Source organism: Indicator indicator, chromosome 14, assembly GCF_027791375.1.
Source record: "Indicator indicator isolate 239-I01 chromosome 14, UM_Iind_1.1, whole genome shotgun sequence".
NCBI classification, from domain to species: domain Eukaryota; kingdom Metazoa; phylum Chordata; class Aves; order Piciformes; family Indicatoridae; genus Indicator; species Indicator indicator.
The window spans coordinates 5872837-5897172 of NC_072023.1; the positions used below are offsets into that span (position 1 = coordinate 5872837).

The 24336-nt window shown below is 44.8% G+C and overlaps 1 protein-coding gene across 1 annotated transcript in view; it reads right to left on the bottom strand.

The window, feature by feature from the left end:
- Positions 1–1240: 1240 nt before the first annotated feature.
- Positions 1241–24336, bottom strand: part of GRIN2B (glutamate ionotropic receptor NMDA type subunit 2B) — a 173253-nt gene continuing 150157 nt past the window's right edge. The window contains exons 9-12 of the mRNA XM_054386527.1: positions 9886–10046; positions 7671–7858; positions 4967–5205; positions 1241–3148 (exon numbers count right to left, since the gene is read on the bottom strand). Coding sequence (XP_054242502.1) covers positions 1241–3148; positions 4967–5205; positions 7671–7858; positions 9886–10046 — 2496 coding nt within the window. The remainder of the gene's footprint in view (positions 3149–4966; positions 5206–7670; positions 7859–9885; positions 10047–24336) is intronic.

Consider the following 24336-nt stretch of genomic DNA (forward strand, 5'->3'; position numbering starts at 1 on the left):
ATGGCTGAGGTTATGGAGGGCAGAAGGATGAAAACCCTTCTTTTCTTTCTCCCCTCACTGAAAGGACATGCCAAAAGAGGCTTGGCGTGCCCTGACGTGACAGTGACAAAACTCCCCACCTTTCCCTACTCTTTAGCTCCATTCCACTGTGTTTGTTCTCCAAACAATCTTACAGGATTGTGGGTTTATTTTGCTTTCTCCACAGACATTTCAAGTATAAAGTTATCGTATACACTCACATATAGGCTAGCCCATGCTGCATACTGCTCCCACCCTTGAAGTATGTCATAACTGGCAAGCAGTTCACAGCCAACAAACCAACGCTGCACCCAAACTCCTCTCATTTCAGTGCAAACCAGCATCCCCTGTCAGAGATCCCAGCAAACTCCCTGACTCCAGGGCTACTTTTCCAAACTCAGATCCCACTCCCTTCTCATCTCTCCAACTGGTCTGCTACAGATTCAACAGCTGTAACAGCCATCGTGAAGCCTCTAGCTGAATCCACAGACAAACCTTCTCTCTCTCTCCCCACAACCCCCAGCAGACAATTCAAAATTTTAGCATAAAATTTCTCAGCATATACGCAAATATATATATATATATATATATTTCAGCCCTAAACCCCCATAGTCTTCACAAAATAATGTAACAAGAACCTCGGTATAGCTAACATAGAAGTGCATCATCAAGTCAGTCGTGTTATTCTCCCTTCACTTTCTCCACCTATTCAAATGTTACTCTTTTCTAGGCAGTTTTAGGAAGAGTTGCCTGAGCAAGCATATTTTCCTGCATGGCCATTACACTGCTTCTGCTGTCTCCTCCTGTCACACACACGTGTGTGGGCACATGCCTTTCTTTGCTGGGAGCCAGCAAAAGTGAAACGCTAGAACCACTGCCACTCCCCCTCAGCCCACCCCTTCCCTGCCTTGTTCTCCACTTCCTGAAATCACGAGCAAGGATATCCAACTCCGATGTCACTGTAAAGTGCAATGGCCAGGAATGGAGGAGAATGGAAGGAGCGAGAATGTGGAAAAAGATAAAAGGGGAAGGGGTGGGAAAGAGGAGGAGGAAGAGGGGAAACCAAAGAGGTGGCACTTGTCACCAGTGCTGCACTACTCAGAACTCCAGTATCCTACAAAGTAAGGACAATCCAGGAGAGTAGCCGATGGGATTGGTCCCACCCCACCCTCCCATGCTCCACATACACTCCCAGTCCCTCCCCGTGCTCTTCCCCTCTCACTCAAACGTCAGACTCAATACTGGAGAGTTTCTCATAAACATGCCCGTTGCTGGAGCCATTGAAAGCCCTGGGGTTTTTGTTGTTAGGCACACAGGGGTTGGACTGGTTCCCTATACAGATGTCCTTCTGGAAACGGGCTGGCACAGCCCCGTGAAGGGCCGAGACCACCGGCTTGTTGGTGGTGACAATGGCTCGGAAGTCTGGCCTGGCTTTGGGCCCTCCTGCCACCACAGGCTGCCTGAAGAAATAAGATTTGCTGCCGTGGAGCAAGCATTGGTCATCCCCAAAAGTGGGGATGAAAGGGTTTTGGGTGACCCGGTCGGGGTAGAGCGACTTGCTGAGCATGTAGCCCCCGCTGCTGCCGGGGTTGTTGTGGTGGTGGTAGCTGGTGGCGGGCACTGAGGACTTGTTGTTGGCAAAGGTGGTATCACTGGCTGGCATCTCAAACATGTGGGCGTAGGGGCTCCCCTCCATAAAGCGGCCCTTGTCCTTGAGGCTGACGCTGCGGGGGGCCAGGGCCGAGTCATCCTTCTGCAGGTCCACAAAGGTGTCATAGGAGTGCTGCCGGCGGAGCTTGTTGCGGTTCTTCTTCTGCACCTTGGAGGCAGAATTGGAAGGGCTTTGAGGATATTTGGAGGAGGAGGTGGCGCTGGTGGCCACGGGCACAGGGGCAGGCGGCTGGTCCAGCTCTTGGAGCGAGTTGTCCTCACTGATGTCATACAGGTTACCTGCTTTCTTGCAAGCCTCACAGCGGATGCAGGCCTGGCGGGTGGAGTTCTGCCCCACCACCGATGGCGTGTAGTTGTGCAGCTTAGAAGGGCAACTGCGGCAGAAATTAGCCCCGGTCCGGTCCTCCCAGTCTAGGTTGGTCAGATTCTTCTCCCATGGCGCCGGGACCCCGCTCACGACACCATGCTTGTGCTCATTGCCTCCGCCAAACTCGCCCGAGCCGTGCTTGTGGTGAGCCCTGTTGGTGCAGGATCCACCCCCTCCTCCTCCTGTGTCACGCTTGAATTCATCTCCTCGCTCTTTGTAGATATCCGTCAGATCCACATGCTCCCAGTGTGGAGAGTTCTCCTTGGCCCTAAACTGGTCCAGGTAGAAGTCCCGTAGCCCTTCCTTGTCCCTGAAGTAGCGCTTGTGGTCAGGCGAGCGGGGTGGGCGCCGGCGGTAGGACAACTCTATCTCATCGAACTCCCGCCGGGACTTGGCAGAGGCCGGGCGCTTCTTCAGGCTGTCCTTGTACTGCTGCTTCCGCCGCTTCGCCGCGTTGCCCTCGATGTTGCCGTAGGTGACTGTGTGAGTGGAAATGTCAGAGACGTCTGAGCGGATCAGGTCGTCGTGGGCCCCGCTGCCCCCGTAGCGGTCGCCCTTGAAAGAGAACTTGCCGTAAAGGTCACCCAGCTGGCTGTGCTTGGCAGGGGGTAATCCCAAGTCCAAGGGCTTCTTCCCAACGGACCGTGACTGGGCATTGAAGGGCGGGTTGTCACAGTCGTAAAGCCCGTCGATGGAGCTGGTGCTGCCAATGCTGTGGGGGCGATGGTGGTGGTGGTAGTGGTCCTGATACACGTTGCTGTCCTTCAGCTGGAGGTTGCCAAAGGTCCTTTCCACCTCACTAATGTAGTCGCTAAAGAGGTTCTCCTCACAGGGTGGGTTGTTGTAGGACTTGCAGTCTGAGTGGGTGAAGCTGCGGCGGTGCTCAGAGATATCATAGACCGAGGATTCACGGCGGATGAAGTCCAGGGCACTCTGTGGTGAGCCGTTGACTCCTGACAGGTTGGCCATGTTCTTGGCTGTCCGAAGCAGGCGGAGGATGTTGGAATGGGTATTGTTCATAGTTGCTGTGGGAGAGTTCATTGCTGACTGGCGTTCCTCGATGGCCACACCATGGATGCAGCTATAGATACCCTGAAAGGAGAGAAAGCAGGAAGGTCAGTGGTCCTGCAAAGGACACACGAAAGGGGACCTAAGACTGGGAAGCACCTTGTGCAGCAACAGCATGTTCCTGTAGGACAGCAAGGCCTGTCAGACTTCCATCATGATGCACAATCAAATTAAATCAGACCTGCTCTACCAACCCCTACTGCTCTGCCCCTCTTCCTTGCCCCTTACATTTTTCCTTCCCCTCCTTTCCTCTTCCTCTGTTTTATTTCATGTCCTATCTGTAGGAGGTAGGGATGCAGGTCTGAGTCTGTTAGAGTTACTGAGATTCAGTGAGTGTAACATGGAATTGTAAATGGGGAAAATAATATTCTTGGAAACAAAAGCATCAAGAAATTATTTTGTGTGGCTGAGAGGAAAAAAGCCTGGTTTGGCCCTTGAAATTCATCTGGACATCAGTGAATCATCAAGAGAGGAGCTATCTTAAGAAGGGAACAGCTTCATTTGTCACAAACTTAGCTACATTAATCACTGGTACGGATTAGAAAAGGAAATGGAGAAAGGGAAGGGCTGTCAAATAGGTATTTAGGTTTTTTGCATCTGGTTGAGTGAGGTACAATAGAATATTTAATTGCATTCTGTCAAATTTAACAGTGATAACAGGCTCCAAATTGGCATCCCTGAAAGCAAAAGTCCTCTATTCAACCTCAAATCAGACAGGAGAAGTGCTTGATTCCTCCACATTCCCTATAACTTCATTCAATCTCTGACACAGACTGTTTGCAAGGGCTACCCTAGGAGCAGAAGGAAAAGGGCTAATTTTTATTCCCTAGCCTGCTAAATGACACTTGCTGTTCAGTGTCAGTTGTGAAATGGACACCATCACATCGTGTTACCATAATTTCTCACCAGCTACTGGATGACTAGCATTTTTCAGACTTCTCACCAACCTGCCCCAGGTGTACCAGATAACCCCAGAATGAAAGAACCTGTACTTTGCTAAAGATCACCAAAAAACCCACATCCCCCATCTCATCTTCGGAGTAAACCAGGTAAACTAATAAGGTAGGAGAGGCTGTACCTCTGCACTCAAAACATTTTGACATTTCTCTTCAACCATATGTTATGTACTCCTTGTACAATCAAAGTTAATTTTGGTACATAGGACACTGAGGCCAAAAATGCCAAGAGTTGACCTCACTCACTGGACTGAGACAAGTGACCAGTGACTTGAAAGAAGGGGAAAAAGCTCTAAATGGAGCATTGCTGTCTACAGAAATACTAGAAAGATGACTCAGAAATGTCTGGAATCTGCTTTAAATGTAAATATTATACCTTACGGCAGATTTGCATACAGCAATTGCTAAGTTTATGTGGTCATCCTCTCTGAAAGGATTTCTGTATGCTTTAGGGCGTGGCTTTTGGTTAGGGATTTCTGACTGTCCACGATAGCACACTTCTAGTTAACATAAGGTCAGCTGAAAAGCTGTAATGTAGAGGCCAATGAAAAACTCTTGGATTTCCAATCATGTTATCCACCATTACTTGATCCTCAAACATGGCCTCCTCACAACTTACTTTAAAGCAGTAGACAGTTCCAGTGAACTCCTCTTTATACTGCATTTTCATTTACATTTTCATGACCATAATCCAGCAGAGACCAGAGATGTCACAGAAACAATTAGATGCTCTTGAAACATGAGCAGCAAAATAATGCCAGCCTTTATCATGTAGACTACCACCCTGTGCCACCTGGGGGTGAGACAGTCTGGATGGATTTCCCCATCTCTAATACCTAGGACTGCAATAAGCCTCTATTCCTCCCCACTAGGTAATGACACTCACCCTGCTGATGGAGAAGACCACACCAGGCTTGCCAGAGCAGACACCCATGAAGCAGTGGCGGAACTGCCAGTAGAAGAGATGTTCACAGATGAAAGTGATGAGACTGAGGGCCATGGCTGCTCCCAGCATGTAGAAGACACCTGCCATGTTATCTATATCCAGCTGGCTGCTCATAACCTCATTCTTCTCGTTGTGACAAATGCCAGTGAGCCAGAGTGCTTCCAGCTCCTCCATCTCCCCTAGAAAGACAGGGGGAAGGGAAGAAGGTTAGATGGCTGCACAAAGAGCTTAAACTGGGACAGACTGAAAGCTCAAAGCTGCTCTACGGTCATTTCCAGATGCTCTACATCCACATCTATTATGCCCATGAAATATCCCAACTGCCCTTCTGATAGGGGCAAGTGTAATTTGTCATAGGAAACACCAGAGGATTTTTCCACAGCCAGATGTTAGCCACAAAAAGCTGTACTGCAGGGATATATCTATGATGCTTGCCAAACGTCCACAGGGAGATGCTGACAAAGTTGCCCACCAGATTACTGAAGACCTGGCCTCACAAATTTCCACTTTCATAGTAGGCCAGTGACAGGAGAAAAATCAGTGACTGATACAGGTAAAAATGAGTCTCTTTTAAATGAAAACACTAGACATTTCAAAATGTTGATTTTTTTTTTAATCAAAATGTCTGCTTTTGAGTTTGTTTCCATCTCATCCACAGATCATTAAAGCTAGGTGCAATGTTCCCAAAAATACCTGTGCATTTTTATTTGTTTTCCTTCCCTTCAATTTTGTCCAAATTCAACACTTTCAAGCCATTTGACCAATCAAAAATCCTACTAATTTGTATCAGGTAGGAACAAATGTCCTGTAGTCTAATTTTATACTCCACTTACTCCCATTATGGTCTTTTCGTGAGAGGAGAGAGAGAGAAACACTCACACACATACTGAGACATTCAGAAACAAACTCATTTTTCAGGTTGCCAGTTCTCTTCATGCTGTTAGGAAAGTTAGATTTTCACATTTTCAAGCTCCAGTCCACTGACAGAGGTTGGGAAAAAATCTTTATATTTATGTGGTGCCCTATCAGAGTCTTCAAAGCTTTATGGAGAACTTAGGTCTTTTTCTGAAATAATACATACTAGGCTGTTTAGGAGACAGAATGCCCTATCCATCAGTTGGCCAGTTTTCTACTGAAGTAGATCAGAGTGATGTTATTTCCATATTTATTAGACCATCTATTATTTTCAGATTTCAGGGGGGAAAATACTTTATAAATAAAATAACCTGTGAATTTTATTTAGAATCGTAGAATTGTTAGGGTTGGATGGGACCCTAGGGATCATCTGGTTCAAAACCCCCTGCTGTGGGCAGGGACACCTCACACTAGAGCAGGTTGCTCAGAGCTCTATCCAGCCTGGACTTAAAAACCTCCAGGGGTGAGGCTTCTACCATCTCCCTGGGCAACCTGTTCCACTGTCTCACTATCCTCATGGTGAAAAACTTCTTCCTGACATCCAATCTGAATCTACCCACTTTCAGTTTTGCTCCATTCTCCCTAGTCCTATCTGACATCCTACAAAGTCCCTCCCCAGCTTTCTTGTAGCCCCCTTCAGATACTGGAAGGCCACAATAAAGTCTTCTTCGAGCCTTCTCTTGTCCCAACTGATTAGCCCCAAGTCTCTCAGTCTGGCTCCATAGGAGAGGTGCTCCAGCCCTCTGATCATCCACATGGCCCTTCTTTGAACACATTCTAGCACATCCATATCTGTGTTGCAATAGGGGCTCCAGAACTGGACACAGTACTCCAGGTGGGGTCTCACCAGAGTGAAGTAGAGGGGGAGAATCCCCTCCCTCAACCTGCTGGCTACACTTCTAATGTTTACATTTATATATGTAAAAAAGAACATAGCAAGATGTAATGTGAATGGAAAGGGAAAGGCAGGAAAGTTTTTCCTAAAAAGGATTTCCTTAGCCTGTTAATATTTTTATTTCTTCTTTAATAACAGCAATTTCTTTGTAAAAGATGAAATTAACTAGGTAACTCTAATGTTCTGATTAAAACTCATTCCAAAATATGCCTCTGAGTCTCAAGTCCTTCTGATTAAATTTTGCTCCAAAATAAGCCTCTGAGTCTCAAATCCTTCCTTGGTCTTTTTTTGTTTGGTTGGGGTTTTTTTTGTTTGTTTTGGTTTGGTTTGGGGTTTTTTGTTTGTTTTGTTAGTTGGTTTTTAAGGCTTTGGAAAATGTGAGTTAATTTTTCTATCTATAATTTTTTTATCCTTTAATTTTGTAAATTCTGCATTGCTTGATCCTGTCTAGAATGATAAAGCATGGGATGACCATGGAAAGTCCAGTATAATTAGTGGGTTTAGTCATGACAAAACCTCAAAGGTAGTGAAATCTTTACACCAAAGATCTTGTTTTTACAAGGCATTCTTCACACAAGGTATTTTTCAAAAACACATCTGAGCTGGTTCTATGAAACCTTTAGTGCTTTTGACATTGCTTTTGATAATGAATCAACAACATAAAACAAGTGACATCCTCACATTTTTGGTGTAATGCCTCTAAACAAACCCTTGTTAATGACTTCCTGTTCTCAACTCAAATCTGAAGCACCAGAGTTAGGAACTTCTCTTTCTTCTGTGTAAAACTTAGTACTCCTTAGGAAAACTCCAATGCCTCTTTTTCTTGTCACTCACCATCTCCAAAAAGCTGTAGAATGGCAAGGTCGACCTGGCGCTTCCAGCCTGAGTCCTTTTGGATGGCAATGCCATAGCCAGTGGAGGCAAACACTTTCCCACTCCCAATCGTCACCAGCTTGCAGCCTTCATCTCTGCCAGCCATGTAGTTTAGCACTGCTGCATCATAAATGAAAGCGTCCAACTTCCTGCACAGGTGCAAGAAAGAAGAGAGGTAGAGTACACAAAGAAAGAGAATCTGTGTGAGTTCAAAGATGTTCTCAGGGTAATTAAGGCAGAAATGAACCTCTTGCAGATAGACCACAGTAGGCTGCATCTTCATTTTCATCAGAATTCACTCAAATCTGAGGTTACATTATAAATGAGGACTGTCTATTTCTTTCTGACTCTTTGATAATCATTTCTGATCTGAAAGAAAATTTGGAATACAGAGTGCAAGACAAAGATGAATGAAGAGGAAGTTGAGGGGATCTATCAACCTAAGAATAGCTCATGCTTCTGTACTGCCTTTCATCTCAAAGGAACCTAAAATGCTTTATAAAATGTATCAATAGCAGATAGCAAAGTAGGAGGTGGACTAAGGAAAAATTATCTCCAATTGGAAATGCTGGCATCACTTAAGTGAGCCAAATGGAATTTTTTTAACTCCTCAGTTACTGTGAAAAGCACTGCTGGATCTTTACCAATATAAAGTGGTCACAACAGAAACTTGATGGTTTACCATATTGAGTAGCTCTTTGGTGAAGAGTGCTTAGCTGAAAATCACAAGAAAAATTCTATTTCAATACAGAGAAATCTCCATTACGCTCTGGGATGGATAGACAGCACAATACAGTGATGAGAGCCTTCCTCTCACTGCAGCAAATTGATTTAGGTATGGGGGGCAGACTCAGGGGGCTGCATCTTCCACATAATCAAAGGCAGCCAACAAGCAAATCCTCCCACTAGATCTGAAATGAAGCACTCCCTGGTAAAAGACCAAAAGGTCTTTCATGTGCACATTCTCACACCCATGCTATTTTTTCAACCCACCCCCTTCACATATATTTTTCCAAGATGGTAATTATCTCAATTCAAGGGTGTCTCTGTGAGGAAGTCTGTCCAAGGGTGGACATGAAGCCAGGATGACATCTACCTCAAGTGAAGAGCTCTAGTTCATCCACATATTTCCAAGACACGGCATATTTATTTCCTGGATTATGACTATCCTGGCAAATCTACCTTCCCAGGATGGCATCCAACAATGGTACAATCATTTATAATGTGCTGTGTGCCTCTGAACCTGACAAACAGGTTTAAGAACATTCAGTCAATCTGCTAATTAAATTGGCTGAACATCTTCATTCGTGCTTTGGAATGAACTTTCTTGTAAGAGTGCAACAGAAGCATAAGCAAGTATGTGGTCTTCTTTTTTCCACTGAGGCTGGGCTCTGACAACCAAAAATGGTCATCTCTGGGAGGAAGGCTTGCAAAATGGCATTTCGGGTTAGGTCCTTTACAGATTCTCTGCTCTTAAAGTAGGACGAGCTGTTCAAACATACTTGTTAATGTGTTTTCCTCACATTTCCCAAATCACTCAAGGAAATGCTCCCATTTTATATACTTCCTTATTATTCAAATATTTGTTCAGCCCTTGATAGTAAAACATTCTAGACAGAAGGGCTACTTCCAAACTATTTGCTTCAAGTACACCTTTCATTACACTACTTTAGTTAGTGATACACTAGGGTAGGATTAGTCTGACAAAGATTGTTTCAGCTTCCTAATTAACATAATCTTTTATACACAGAAGGAGGGAAAACAAAGGAGTTTCCAGATGACAGCATAAACAATCTGAATAAAACTTTGTCCACAGAGGTCTGTGAGCTTCTCCTGTGTATGCATAAGGACCCATCAGCATGAAACATCTTAATGAACTAAGGTCTTTGGGATTAATATACACAAGGCAAATGGACATGAGGCAAACATATACAGGGGTACAGAAAAATCTCTGCTTTTTTTGTTTGTTTGCTTTTTTTAATGGTCTTATAAATGCAGCAAGCCCATAAACTGTTATACAGATGTCAACAGGAAAACACAATTATTCTCTTTCACTGTGTGTGGCCTTGGTATACTTTTAAACATGGGGATGATAATGGAGCCTCACTTTCCAAATCCCACCAACTTTTTTCCAGAAAGAAAGTCAGTGAGCACCCATGGAAGAAGAAAGCCTTACCCAGTCTTCAGTGAGAACAATGCATCATCCACCCCTCTCTGGTTGAACTTCACCATGTAGCTGTGCATTTCAGGGTAGTTGTTGCGAATGTTCCTTTCTGTGCTGCCGTTGGGAACTGTCCCGAAGCGGAAAGGGGGTGAGAAGTCATTGGGTTTCTGGAACTGGAGAGACAGAAAAAGAACATTTCTCACAATCTTTCAGCAAAAAGCAGTCATCTGAATGGGAGAGCACACTCTCCTTGGAATGTAATTCTGATTTATTTTACTATCATGTAGAAAACATTATTGAGAAGATATTATATGCAATGTTTTCAAGCACAGGCATCTCCTCTTGGTGCCTAGGAACCAAGAAGTGAATCTGAGCACCCCAGATTTTTGTCCATTTTGGATTAAGTGCATAAAATAGCTAGAGGTTAAAAGGAGGTTAGATAAAAGGGAAAAGGAAAAGTTAACAGCAGCTTTGAAGCACAGTCAGCTTAAGATTGTTCAATAAAATCTATATGCATTTTATCCAGTGCCATTTAGTTCCTAAGAATGATTTTTCTCAGCTCTGTAGATGCCATTGCACATCCTGATCCTGACTGAAGTAGAAAAGCAATTAATGAGGAGAGATGCCTCTCAGAACACCTCACACCCACTTCACCAAAAGAATGATCAGGCAAATGTCCTAAATGAAATGTGATTAGTGGCTGCAAGTTACTAGTAACATTTGATGCCCAGAACAAAGCTGGCAGAGTACTCCAAACCCTTTTGCTGCTCCCAAGAAATACATTCATCATAACATTGCCCTACAGCTGCAAGGCTGTGAGATTTTATATGCTACTTGCTTAACTCAAGACACAATCAATACTCTCTGGGGTTTTATGAGCAGTAAAATTTAGACTGTCAATTATGAAGACTGCTTAAAACCCCTAGAACCAGCAAATGGGAAGAAGCACAGAACTGTAAGCCAGAAACTGAATAAGCAGTAAAGAAAAAGATGCAAAGGTAAGTTCAATTGGAGGGAAGCTCCCTCCTTTCTTCATATATCAAACAGCTTGCCTGGTGCTAATTCTTGACTCCCAACTGTGACTGTGTGTTTACATCATCCTGAGAAGGACACTAAGAACACACTAATAGTCAGACCACTGTTCACCTGGTACATGAATATATACAGCCATGTACTGCCATCCTCAGTAGTGGAAATGGGCTATAGCTATAGCTTAAAATCTATACTCTATAGCTATACCTTAAAAACCATGTAGATGAAACCTTAAAAACCATGCAGATGACATTTGTTCTCCTGAAAGCCAGTTTGGAACCCAGTCAACTCAGCTGAGGCCAGAGCCACTAAAGCAGTGTCTCTCATTCAAAGCATATCAGCAATAAGGCCAACCAGGAGCTGTGTCTGTGGGTAAGTGAACACACTGTTTACATCACCTTTCTGTGTACCAGTCAACTCATTTGGCTGTGTAAGGAACCATCTCTCCAGTCTGGATGGTGAGATGGGCTAGCTTGTTCGTGCACACAAGTGTGTGAGAGAAGACTCGTGTCCTACTTCTTTAAGTCAACAGAAAACATCAGGACTGGGTTCTGAAGCACAGGTTGGCACATCACCAAAAAAAAGAGGTCTCACATTGCATAAAACAGGCAGTAAGGTGGCTCTTTGAAACTTGTCACACTCCCTAGGGATGGGGACAAATTCATAGTTATCAAAACCTGTAATGAAAGCAAACTTTGATGGGAGAAAAATCCCTGCAGCATGCTAAAAGTATTCCTGTTTTACCAAGCTGATTACCACAGCAGCTTAGGGGATCTATCAGAAGAAGAGCATTGCCATGCTGGATGCAAAGGAACAGAGCCTTCCCCCTGACATGCTCAAACAGGAGTTTACAAAGTGGGTAGGCTCTTTCCCCAAAGGCTGCAGAACCCAGCCTTGAAGACATATGGGGCACCCCCCCATCACCAACAGAGTCAAGTCAGCAGGACAAGCAGCAGACAGTCCCAACCACTTATGATGTGACCTCAGTTTCAGCATGCCCTTTAGAGGAGCAGCAGATATGAGAGCCTCTCTCTGGGCTTAAAGAGCGTTAAGAGAAGAAGAGGCCCCATGCAGTGTTCACCCTCCATTACCAGTGAAACAATCTCTAGTCTCATTTGCTTCCATCAGTGTGTCTATGAACCAGAGTAAGAAGGATTATAGAGTCAGGTTGAGCTGTGATAAAGGAAACAATCCCACCTCTGAACTATTCTTTGTCTGCCCTGTACTCAAGGGCATATCTTAGAAGCCAGAGTTGAAAGACTCCATATTTAACTTTTCACCTCCTGGGCAATCAATAAATAAATGAAGACATTCCTCTTGAAGGAAATTACTGGGTTTGGCAACTGGAAAAGCACATCTCTAGAGAAAGAAGCCAGGCTGATGGCTTCTACAAAACCACATACTTTGCATTCACTCATCATCCATTACTTCCTACTCATTCTTCACTTAGACCATAAAATCACAGAATAACAGAACGTTTGGGCTTGGAAGGGACCTTATAAAGACCATTTAGTTCCAACCCTGCTTTCATGGGCAGGGACACCTCCTACTAGACCAGGTTGCTCAAAGCCCCATCCAACCTGTCTTTAAACATTTCCAGGGTTGGAGCATCCACAGCCTCCCTGAGCAACTTGTTCCAGTGCCTCACTATCCTCATGGCAAATAATTTCTTTCTCCAGGCTGAATAACCCCAACTCTAAGCCTGTCTTCACAGGAGAGGTGCTCCAGCTCTCTGATCATCTTTGTGGCTCTCCCCTGGACGTGCTCTAACAAGTGCTGCAGACCTGGATACAGTACTCCAGGTCAGGTTTCATGAGAGCAGAGTAGAGGGAGAGAATTGTCTCCCTCAACCTGCTGGCCATGCTTCTTCTGATGCAGCCCAGGATATGGTTGCCTTCTGGGCTGCAAGCACATATTCATGGCTCATGGTGAGATTTTCATCAACCAACACCTTCAAGTGCTTCTCCTTAGATCTGCAAATAGAAATTATTCTTTGCATCTTACACAGACTTCACCCATGGAAGTGAGACAGAAATCAGTCTGAAGGGATCCAATTGGACCAACACCAAAGACCTTTAGCTTAAATGCCTAAAAGGACCACACACCCCCTCACCACTTCGTTGGATGTTTGCAAAGCTGAAAGCAATTGATGGCCAGCTCATTCCACAGTTCATGGAGCCAGAGACAAGCAGCAAACTTCTTCACATTTGAGAAGTAATAGTGGTACCTGCATGCAGCTTTCTGGCAGGAGATGGCAGCTGAAAAATCCTGATGTTCATTGCTTGGCAGTAGGCAGGCACAGCTCAGTCCAGGGATAGAGAGATCTCCAAAGAGCTCTCCAGAGCCAGACTGCTGCATCTTTCTGACTTCACTTCTGCCCCAGACAGCTCATACTGAAGAAGCAAGATGACACACAAGCCTTTCCAGAAAATATATGGGACAGATTAGGAAGGAGTGTGTCCTCTCCTAGAAACACAGTGGAGGAACATGTGTGGAGGAACCGGAGAAGATCCATAAGGAGGAAAGTTAATTGATGTTGCTGTCAAAGAGTTCAGTAAGGAAAGCCACTTGTGTGGCCTCTCACAGGGGCTAGGAAAATGAGCCTGGTCAGACATGTGAGGCTCAGGGAAGCAGGGCACTTTGGCAGGCTCATCTAGGAGGAGTCTGACAGATATGAGATAGGAGCTGAGGCACAATGCAGGGGCCATTACATGGAGGTAGCCTGTGCAAAGGTAATCTCAATGCCTCTGTAAATATTGACAAAGGAATTAACCACAGATATTGACAGAAAGGGTTAGAATTTAGATTAGTGAGAGAACTCTCCCATCATTTCATGTAAATGCTTCTCCTGCCAGAGCCAGAAGTCACAGCTACTCTACTCCAGGCATCTGCAAAGAGGAACTTTGTCAGGCTCATTCTGACAAAGAATTGTGATAACAGGGGAGGGTCAGTTAAGCAACTGCACCAGTTGCTGAGCAAACCCAGCTGCAGAGAGTCACAAGGAGTTGCAAACAGCTGTACAGGATCCACACTTGTAGGAGCCCCACCTCACACTTCCCTGCAGCAGGAGCCCTGTCCTCCTGTCCAGCTCTACCTAACTCAAAGGATTACTGCCTAGAAGGGAAACCACAGGGCTCAGCTAGGTGTACCCCACCCTGCAGTCTCCAGCTGACTGACCATGGGGCTGACCTAAGTCATGAGAGGCTCCCCTTGTGTCCAAGGGGATGAGCCACGCTTTGGCCCATGAGAGAAGTCTCTTACAGAGCTCGCTTCACATCAAACGTGGGAGGAAGGTGGATGCTAGGGATGGGAGTGGGAAGTAGAAAAGGGAAGTGTGCCTGAAGGGCTGGGGTAGCTTTGGGACATGAGACATCTGTGTTCAGAGCCCAGCAGTTTGCCTGCTGCTCCAGCCCTTCACTGCACAAATTGAAATCCAGACGCGTTAAACCCAAATCACACCACAGCTTTGGGAAAGCAACCTCTGAGAGTCAGAGAGCAGAAATCCTCTTGCTCTGGAGAGTGATAAACACACAGGCTGGGGGCTATTAGCACATTCAGAGTGAAGAGCCCCTTTCCCACTTCCCCCCACACCTCGCCATGAGAGCTGTCAGCAGCAGCAGTGAGAATGGGTTTAAGTGACTCGTCTGGCAGAGCCGTTTCATTAGCAATTTGGAGCCGTGCCGGGCGGAAAGCAGCATTGTTCTCAGATGTTCGAATATCAATCTGCATAATGAAACAGGTGATAGAAGCCTTTCCCATTCAGGCAGCCGTGATTGGAGGGGATTCAGGGATGAGGGGAAGGGGTTATGTCTAATTGGCCACAATTAATTCGATGAGAATTTTTTTTTCCGATATATTGTCTATTGCCGAATGGTTCCTACAGAAAAGCACATCTGCACTTATTTATCTGCCTGATGTAGGCTCTGTTTGCACTGTAAAGTGTTTGCCAATAGCATTGAAAGCAGTTTCCCAAACTCAGCAAGCTTTCACAACAAAAAGGCTCCTTTTTATCAGTTGATCTACTTCTACACTATTTTACAGAAAAAATAAAATAAAAAAATATCATCCCCTGCTGGATAACTTAATGAGCTGGCAAAACTTGGTGTGAACGTGTGTAGTGCCTTGCCCTTCCACAGCTCCTCTGGAAGGGCTCCTTTCACTTTGTAAGACCCAGACTTTCAGTTAAAATTTTCTAGCACAGGAAGCTCCACAGCTCTGACCCACTGAAATAAGGCCCTCAGGTTCAGCTCCTTTGTTAGCTGCAAGTCCCAAAGAGCTTCAGCCCACGATAGATACTCTGCATTTAGTTCATTTGCCAAGTTGAGATGCTCTGAGGAATTGCATAGAATGCCAGGTTGGATGGGACCCTAAGGATCATTTGATCAAACCTTTCTAGGTGAAAAGAGGTGGCCCAGCACCCTGTCAATCTGAGTCTTAAAAGTGGCCAGTGTAGGGGAATCCACTACTTCTCTTGGGATATTATTGCAATGTCTAACTGTTCTCATGGTGACAATTTTGCTTTTACAGTCCAATCAGAACCCCTCCAGGGGTAATTACCCCTTGTCTTTTCCATCTGTAAAAAGGAGTCTTCATCTTCTTGGTAGCCACCCTTTATGTGCTGATACATGGTAATAAGGTCTCCCCTAAGCCTTCCCTTCTCAAGGCTGAACAAACCCAGTTCTCCCAGCCTTTCCTCACATGGCAGGGCTTCCAGTCCTTTCATTTCACCCTGGAAGTCGGTGTTTCATAGCCCCTGTGTCAGATTTGCCAGCCTCTTTGTGATATTTTGGCTACTGTGATGCAATTAAATTTGCTCTAGACTTCTACATGTGCACAGCTGAACCTAGCCACTGGACCATTTGCCCCCTGGGACAATTTCTCCCACCAAAAGTACAGGGAGCCAGCTGCTGTGTGACCCCCACTCTCTGGAACTTGCTCATCAAGCATCAGTCACAAGCTTTTGCACAGGCACCTATAAGCTTGCTCTTTTGGCAGCTATACAACCAGCAGACATCTGTTATGGCATAGGCCAAATATCTCTGAAAAACATGGCATTTATTAGTCAGCTGCAACATCAGATTTAGTGACATGAGGCTAGGAAAGCAAAGTCCATGCTCAAGCACAACCTCTCTGTATTGCCCAAAGATTCCTGACTGGCCCCTTTTGCTCTACTTTTTGAAGACTGTTGAGCAGTTTCTTCTGCATGTTCTTGCACTGGGGCTAAAGAGGCACAGTGTCCTCAGTCTTTTTTTGCAAGCTGTGTTAGCAAGACCTGCAACCATTTTTGCTGCTGTCATTTGGCTGTATCTAGTAGGCCTTTCCTTGACTTGCCTTTGGCTTGGGAACATACTCTCCACTATACCATGAACAATCTGATTAGGATTCTAAGATGGTGAGAGAACAGTAAACTAAAAAACCTCTCAGTAAGATAATAAAAGCATTCCTAGTGAGAGTTCATGCACATGATTACACTCCTCAGTGCCTCTCCATGTTACGTAATTTCCCCCTCTGTCCTTCAGTCCTGTTATCTGCAGCTTGCAAGTTCTTCAAAGCTGTAAGTGTCCTGATCTGCATTCAAGTGGTGACCACTTTGTTTCTGGCATGTCAGTCATCACTGCCAGCACTATCTTCAGGACTCTTACTGTATTCTCTTCTTTATCCAGCTGGATCATGCAACAGGCACACCCACACAACTGTGTCCCACTACCTGTCCTAGTAGAAGAAGTGCTCCACAGATTCTCAGCGTGAAGCTTTGATGTGTTGGCACAGGGCACTTTTACATTAGCATCCCAGCTAGGAGTGTGCCAGCCCAACAGGGTAGGCAGAAAATCATACTGGAAACCTAGATCTCAGCACTGGTACAGTAATCTGGAGAGCAGACTAAAGAAAATATGCTGCTTATTCCTCTATTACTCATGAATCTCTTGTACAGATACTGCTCAAGTTTCATTCCTAAAGCATTCCCCTCTGCACAGTTACCTAGTTTTGACACTGCAGACACTCTTTACTCCCAAGGTGGAACTCACAGCCATTTCTAAGGGAATACAAGTTTTCAGATTATGTTAACTTCACTTTTCTCACAGGGTAGAGGGTAACCTCTATCTCATATACAGCATCTTCACAGCTCAGAATCAAGCCATCACATCAACTCTCCCTGATTGTTTGGCTTAGTCACAGAAATGAGCTCTAACACTGCAGTCATAAACCCATAACCCCCAGATTCTTTTCTTCACCAGACATACAATACATGCTTAAATAAAACAAAACAAAACAAAACAAAACAAAATGAAATAACAACCCCAAAGAAATAAACAAACAAACAAACCAAGAAAATGAAACAAAAAAAAAAAGAAGAATGGACAGCACCCAACCCCATATAATCCAGTTCTGGGAGGGCATAAAACATCTTGTGCTTTCTCAGACTTTGACTTTGAGGTTTATCTTATTATTCAGTACTCAGTGATGTTGCAAATTCTCTGGTCTTGCTTTGCATAGTGCTTTCACTCATGAATTTCTGAAGATATGTCTAAGAAAGGAGTTATCAGTTAGTGCAGCTGACTGCAGGGAAGCTGGCAAAAAAATAAAGTCACTTTTAAAGAAAAATGTAGGGTGGGTCAGACCCATAAGCAAGAAGAAAAAAAAATCAGTAAATGTCTAGTGGTGAAACAGGGACATACATGGGTCAGGGAAGGGAATGGAGCAACCTAGGGACAATGCAGAGGTTGGGGGTGGGGGGGAACAGGCAGGTAAAAGCAAAAGAAAGGAGTTCAAATATAGCAACTTCAAAAATAGTTGTCCTTGTAAAATAACTGATGAAGGCAGAGATCCAATTGGTGGAAGAAGCTGCCATCACATGTAGTTATTGCCAGAGCACTGCACACAGTAGGACTGTGCAGCCCCTCTGCAAGATGGATTGCTATGTGCAGATCTGCTCTGTGATGCTTCTGCACAGAGCAGAAGACTGAAAACCTTGGGCAGTGCAGTGTTGCCCCAAACAGATGGCATTTCAGGGGTCCCACATCTTCCATGGTCAGACCTCCATGTGCACACTGGGACCACACTGCTTTCCTGCTCTCCTAGGCATTATGGATACACCAGGCCTGTGGAGCCATTCCAGGATCAAACTAGCACATAGGGACAGAATCAACCACAACAAACTAAGTGTCTTCTGGGTCTGCCAAATGTGTGAACATTAGGCAGACTCTGTGCAGCTTCTCCACCCAAAAGGTTACACTAAGGCTTTAAAACTTTCTCAGGACACATTTGGCAGGCTAAAGACTTCAAGTCAGCCACATTGTTAGGTGTCCCTCAAGCTTGTCAAGAGAAATCACTGAGCTTCACCAGTCAGAGGCAAAAGCTCCTTGCACAACCCTTACTATTAGGTGTAGTATCAGATGAGCATAATCATATCTGTTACAATTAAGTAGGCTATGTATCTAAGCTAGAGTTCACTAAATTTTTGCTTACAAGCAGGTAGAGGATGTAGATCATCTAATTACCCCGAGTATCAAATCATGCCATGCATTCCATTCTTGGAAGTCAGATTCCTTGGAAGCTAAACACCATGGGGCAAAAGGCATCTACTGAATAATCTCATTCAAAAACAGAACAGAAGTTAGTGAGGCAGAAAGGTGCCAGTTAGCACACTCATGCTAACATCATTAGCAGTGTAGATGTTCACTCAGAGGGAGAAAATTAACTGATGAAAAAGACCTTAGGAGGAGAGGTGGCAGCTAAGTACAGAGGAGTTTGAAATCTGCTTTGTTTGCACGAGACAGCTGGTTAACAAATTATGAAGCACTGAGAAATGCACAGAGGGTATAGTTTGGTAGGTGAGCAATTCCATTTTGCATACATTTTCACAAAGAAAGACAGGTCAGAGCCTCTTAACTTCTGAGAGCTAATAGCAGCCAACCAGCTTCAGCACCTTGTGTGTGTGTACCAACCACTGGACAGCAGGACAAAACCCTGCCCAAGTCTGGAAAACCTCACAAACCTCACACTGAGAACAGAATTTACATCCAATTAGAAAAGCCTAATTATCACGTTAGCGTATTTTCTTAAGCACCTCTGTAGGGAAGAAGGCAAAGCCAAAAGTGCAGCACTCGAGGCAGGGCTGCTGGGGCATCCAACACCATCCCCGGGCTGGGAGATAATGCTCTCCTATAGCCTTCTGCAGAAAGCTGCTTCCCGTCTGCAAGCAACACCACCAGAGAAATGAAAGCTTTGTCACTCCCCTCTGAGTCCTGGGGCACTGAGCAGGTATATCTGAAGCAAGCAAGCCTGATGGGCCACCAAGACTCAGAGGAAGTTTGACCTTGATTAGCCAAAGGCCTGGGAGATGAAGGGCTCCTTTCACCAGGTGAAGCAAAAATGCCTGGGAAGATAGGAAGTTACAACCTGCCAAGTATTTATCAAGTATATGCATGTACACATAACTTCCAATGTCATGGTCACTAGGCATGAATAATGGAAGTGCAGGGAGGGGCTGCTGTGGGTATTTTTTTTTTCATTCTATAGATTTCTTCCTCCCATCCTCTTCCCCACAGCAACTCAGCCCGCAACATTCAGATGAAGGAGGCCAGCTCTCATCTCTCAGGCTCCCAAATCCTGGTGGCAGGGTCATTGTCTTTTATTTGACTGCAGAGTGCCAAGTACATTTCTGGCACCATATAAATAATAAATAAAAATATTCATTGCTTCCCTCTCTGCTGACTTATACTGATGTGAGAAGCAGGACAGTCCATTGCTCCCCCCCACCTTCTACTTACATAACTCTCCAAAGATGGCTTTTTCCAGACTGCCAAACAATTAGTAGGGAAGCAATCAAATTTGTCCAGAGCCTCCAAAGGGTTAGCTCAAGAGACAGTTAAAAGGAAGATGAAAAGGAAGAGCCAGTAAGGATCAAGACTTGGGAAAGGCCAGGACAACAGTGCAGCAGGGTGAGGACAGAGGGGGACGCAAAGTGGCAAACTAAGGACCATGCCATGGCTTCATAACTGACATCCATCGTTCAGTGACTCCCATCTGTGCCATCAGCAAAGCCCAAGGGGTTGCCTTTCTCCCTTCCCAGTAAGGATCAATTAAAGCTAAGGTCTGACTCGGAGTATCCCCTTCTCTTCTATCTTACCTCTCTGTGTTCTCAACTAAACTGCGTTATAACTGCCACTAATCCTGAAAAGTCCCATTACAAGTTTTTATTGCCATTAAATCCCTCTGGATCAACAGAAAAGAGAATCCTGAGAGACTGAGTCAAGGCTAAAGTGTATCATAGCCTCCTCGTGTCTCTGTGATACGCAGCACTGAGCTTAAAAGAAGAGGGAGAATGACAAAGAAAGTAGGACTGAAGCAAAGGGGGGGGGAGGGGGAGAAACACGCTTAAACCCCACTGACTTTAAACATCTATAGCCTTAAAACTACTGAATCACTTCCTAGCACACAGGCACAGAGGTTTGTTCCCAGGATCTCAGCCTAAAAATTGTGCCAACCCAAAGAGTGCAGCATGACTAAATCTGAGATAAACCTACCCAGCTACAACTGTGATAAATTACCTGCAATCTTTTTTATGTAGGCAATAAATGTAAGTTACCAGTTAAAGCAATCTATCACTAACACATGATATGCTGTAGGTACTTTAATAGCTTGGGATCATCAAGTCCAATTGATAACCCTACTCCACAAAGTTCACCTCTAGATCATGTCCCCAAACACCACATTTTAAAAAAACCTTTAAAGACTTCCAGGGTTGGTGACTTAACCAGCTCCCTGGGCAGCCCATTCCAATGCTTAACCACTGTGTGAGAAAAAATTTACTTATATCCAGTCTAAATCTACCCTGTTGCAGCTTGAGGCTGCTAAAGAAATTCAACTACCCTACACTGTATCCAGTTCTGGTGCCCCCATCATAAGAAGGACTTAGAACTGCTGGGTGAGTGCAGAAGAGTGTCACAAAGATGATCCAAGGGATGGAGCACCTCTGCTATGAGGATAGGCTGAGGACCTGGGGTTGTTCAACCTGGAGAAGAGAAGACTTCGATGAGAACCTTATAGCTGCCTTCCAATACCTGAAGGGAACCTACAGGAAGGCTGGAGAGGGACTTTTCTTAAAGGTGTCCAGCAATAGGACAAGGGGGAATGGCTTTAGGGAGAAGGAGAGTAGGTTTAGACTAGATCTTAGGAAGAAGTTCATCAGTACGAGCGTGGTGAGACATTGGAACATGTTGCCCAGGGAGGTTGTGGCTGCCCCCTCCTGGAGGTGTTCAAGGCCAGTTTGGATGAGGCCTTGAGCAACCTAGTTGAGCTGAGAGGTGTCCCTGCCCACAGCAGGGAGGTTGGAGTAGATGATCTCTATGGTCACTTCCAACCTAAGTCATTCTATAATTCTACAATTCTATGAGTCTATGATGTTAGGTTTAAGGGCTTGGGTCTTCCTTATACTTTTGTTTTGCTGGTCAAGTAAGGTGCATCAGACTGCATTTTTTTAAGAGGTTCTAGCTTATCACAAGAGGACAGAGTTGGAAGTGGCATGGTCTAACTTCTGTCTAGCTAACTCACATCTCTATAAAGGTCTCTTGACAATAAAACTCATAGCACTGTTGAAAGGGTTGAATATTTTCTGCCTTTGGACATGCACATAAAACTTTTTTTTGTACCGTGCAGAAACATGTGAAAGTCAAAGAAAAGACAAATATCTGCTGACAGTACAGTGCAGGGTCCCGTGGAAGATCTATGCTGCCTCCAAGCTATCCACTTAGACAGTCTTCCCCTTACAGACCTTACAAGGTACAAGATTGACCCCGCTTTTGGTCCCCATGGAAAATGTCTAGCTGACAGATATACCTGCTTAGCATTTTTCTTAGACTTCTCCAGAGCAGGTATTTGTGGTACAAAAGCTGCAAGCTCAGTAAAGCATTTGACTTCAATCATGTGAATAACAGCCTGTTGACTTTAATGTCTCCACTCATGAGCGCAGAGTTAAGCACCTGCTTAAGTGTCCTGCATATTTTGGATCCTCCTAAAATTTAGATTTAATGTGCCACAGAGCACAATGTGGGAAATCATTCGTTTTCCAGTTTTATGACCAAGCATCTATTACTGCAGAAATGCAGCAGATCATTTTTTGGGTTTTTCAGCAAGACTTTTTCTTCGTATCAATAGGAACTGTTTCCGTCACCTCAGAATAAGGTGTGCTGGTTTGTCTGCCAATTATCTCCTCCTGTCCCTTTCTATTTGTTACAGGAGAAAAAAAAATCTTTATTTTTCTTTTTTTTTTTTTAAATAGAGGCCAATTTTATGAGCAGTGCCTTTAGAAAATGACAAGTCAAAAACACAGAATCACAGAATCAATAAGGTTGGAAAAGACCTCAAGGATCATCAAATACATGTCTAAAATAAATAACAAATTAAGGTGGTGCAAGTATATTAAGATGAGCTAATACCAGAATTTCCCTCTGCTCTCTTATGCTCTCCTGGATTATTGATTCTTTTTTTCTTCAGTAAAAATTTGGACAGTTTTATCTCCAAAAGTGTATCTGTTGAAAAAAAAAAAAAAACAACCAGCTGACCTATGCTGCAGAGACACAGACCCTTTGTCTCAACGTTTCATGGACATCTGAAAAAGCAGAGAAGTCCAATACATGTGTGAAGTTTCAGCAATCTATATTAATTTGCAAGCATGTAGAAATCCACTTCTCTTCTTTTTATGTGAATTACAAAATTACCATCTTGATACTTCATCAGCTTCTTTGCCACTTCCAACCAATTTATAGGCATGGATACCATATTTTTAATTATCATTACTATTAACCTACTGCTTTCTGAATAATTTTATTTAAATGCCCTGCTGGCTGCCCACATTTCCTTTTTTTCATTCTGTTACTACTGCATATAATGAAAATTACGTAGAGCTATTAGATTATTTCACTCATTAGTTCATTTTATATAACCTTTCCTGTATTCCTGGCCTTTGTTAGACTGAAGTACCGCAGGCACTTGTTTCTCTAACGTGTCTGAAGCTCTCCTGTTATTGGAAATTGGGTTACATCTCCTGGTTACAGAATCCAAACCTGGGAGCTGCCTGCAGCGTTCTGCGACAGGCCGTCTAACCAGCAGGACTTTCACAGGGGGTCAGGGTTATAGCAGTCCCCCCAGCGTGGACCCCAGATGGATGCAGCCCTGCTGGTACTGTCAGTGAGGGACAGAGCTCTGGCCAGAGAGCAGACCTGCCCAGCGTGGCTCTGGCCCTGCAAGGACTACATCCAGCTGTTTCTCCGCACTAGGTGGACCAGTGGAGTCAGCAGGTGCAGGTTTAGCATCTGTGCACATGGAGAATGGCTCAGCATGCTGCAAGCACAAGGAGCTGGAAGGGAGATGCTGTCAGAGCAGGCTTTTGCCTGCAGGAATCAGGGGGCCAGTGCTGCTCTTAGAGATGAGTGGGTTTCTCCTCCCTCCAACTGCCTACAGCTGCCCTGGTGCTAAAAGCTGCAGCTGGAAGTATTATTTAGCAGCTACTAGGATTAACATGAGGGAATTAACAGCCAGCATCAGGTGGGTTCCGAGGTCAGCTGTGGCACTAGTTTTGGACCAGCTGAGCACAAAGAGGTGGCACTCAGCAGGGTGAGCATCACCTGGGCCAGAGACAGAATGGCAGAGGTCCCAAAGTTCATTACAGGGAGCCTCCCACCACCCTCAGTCCAACCTGTTACCCTGGAAAAGAAGTATCCATTCCAGCCCAGCTCAGGCAGGCCTGCTCAAGCATCCACACAGCACAGTGGGGACATGACATTAGTCATTGTCTTGCATGTCATTAGGGAGTAAACACTTGGGGATAGCTAAAATACCATCCAACTCCTTAGATAGGTGGAGTGTTCCAGCCCAGTTTTCTGGGGAAGCAGCATGTTGGCATCTGTAGGCACCTCTTGGAGCAGCTCTCCCCAGGCAAGACCCAAGTAAGAGGGTCCAAGGAGACCCTGAGGGTGGCTGTCACAGGGTGCAGCCAGCCTGACCTTGACAAGCGTTCCCCAGCCACACACAGTAATGGATTTTGTGAGTGCATCTGGCATTTTGGCCGCTGTACAGTGCCAGTGGGACACCTTCCCCAGGTACTGTCATGCTTACAAAAACATTTACAAGCAGATCTGGGTCTAGAAAGTAGGAACAATATCCCTTAAAATAACTTAGTTCTTTGCCTGTCGGCTTGGATTACATTCTCTGCTGGCACCTTGAGCTGGACACACTTGCCCTTGCCAGCTCATGTCACAGGCCAGAAGGTTGATCTGCCTCACTTCTGCTGTGGACACTAGATCACATATTGGAGATAGAACAGACTGGAAGCTACAGTCATTTCTCTTGGTTACCTGGCTTTGGTCAGTGACTGCCTCCTTTGAAAGTCTGAAATGGCTAATTTAAAGCAGGTGAAGCACAGCACACCTC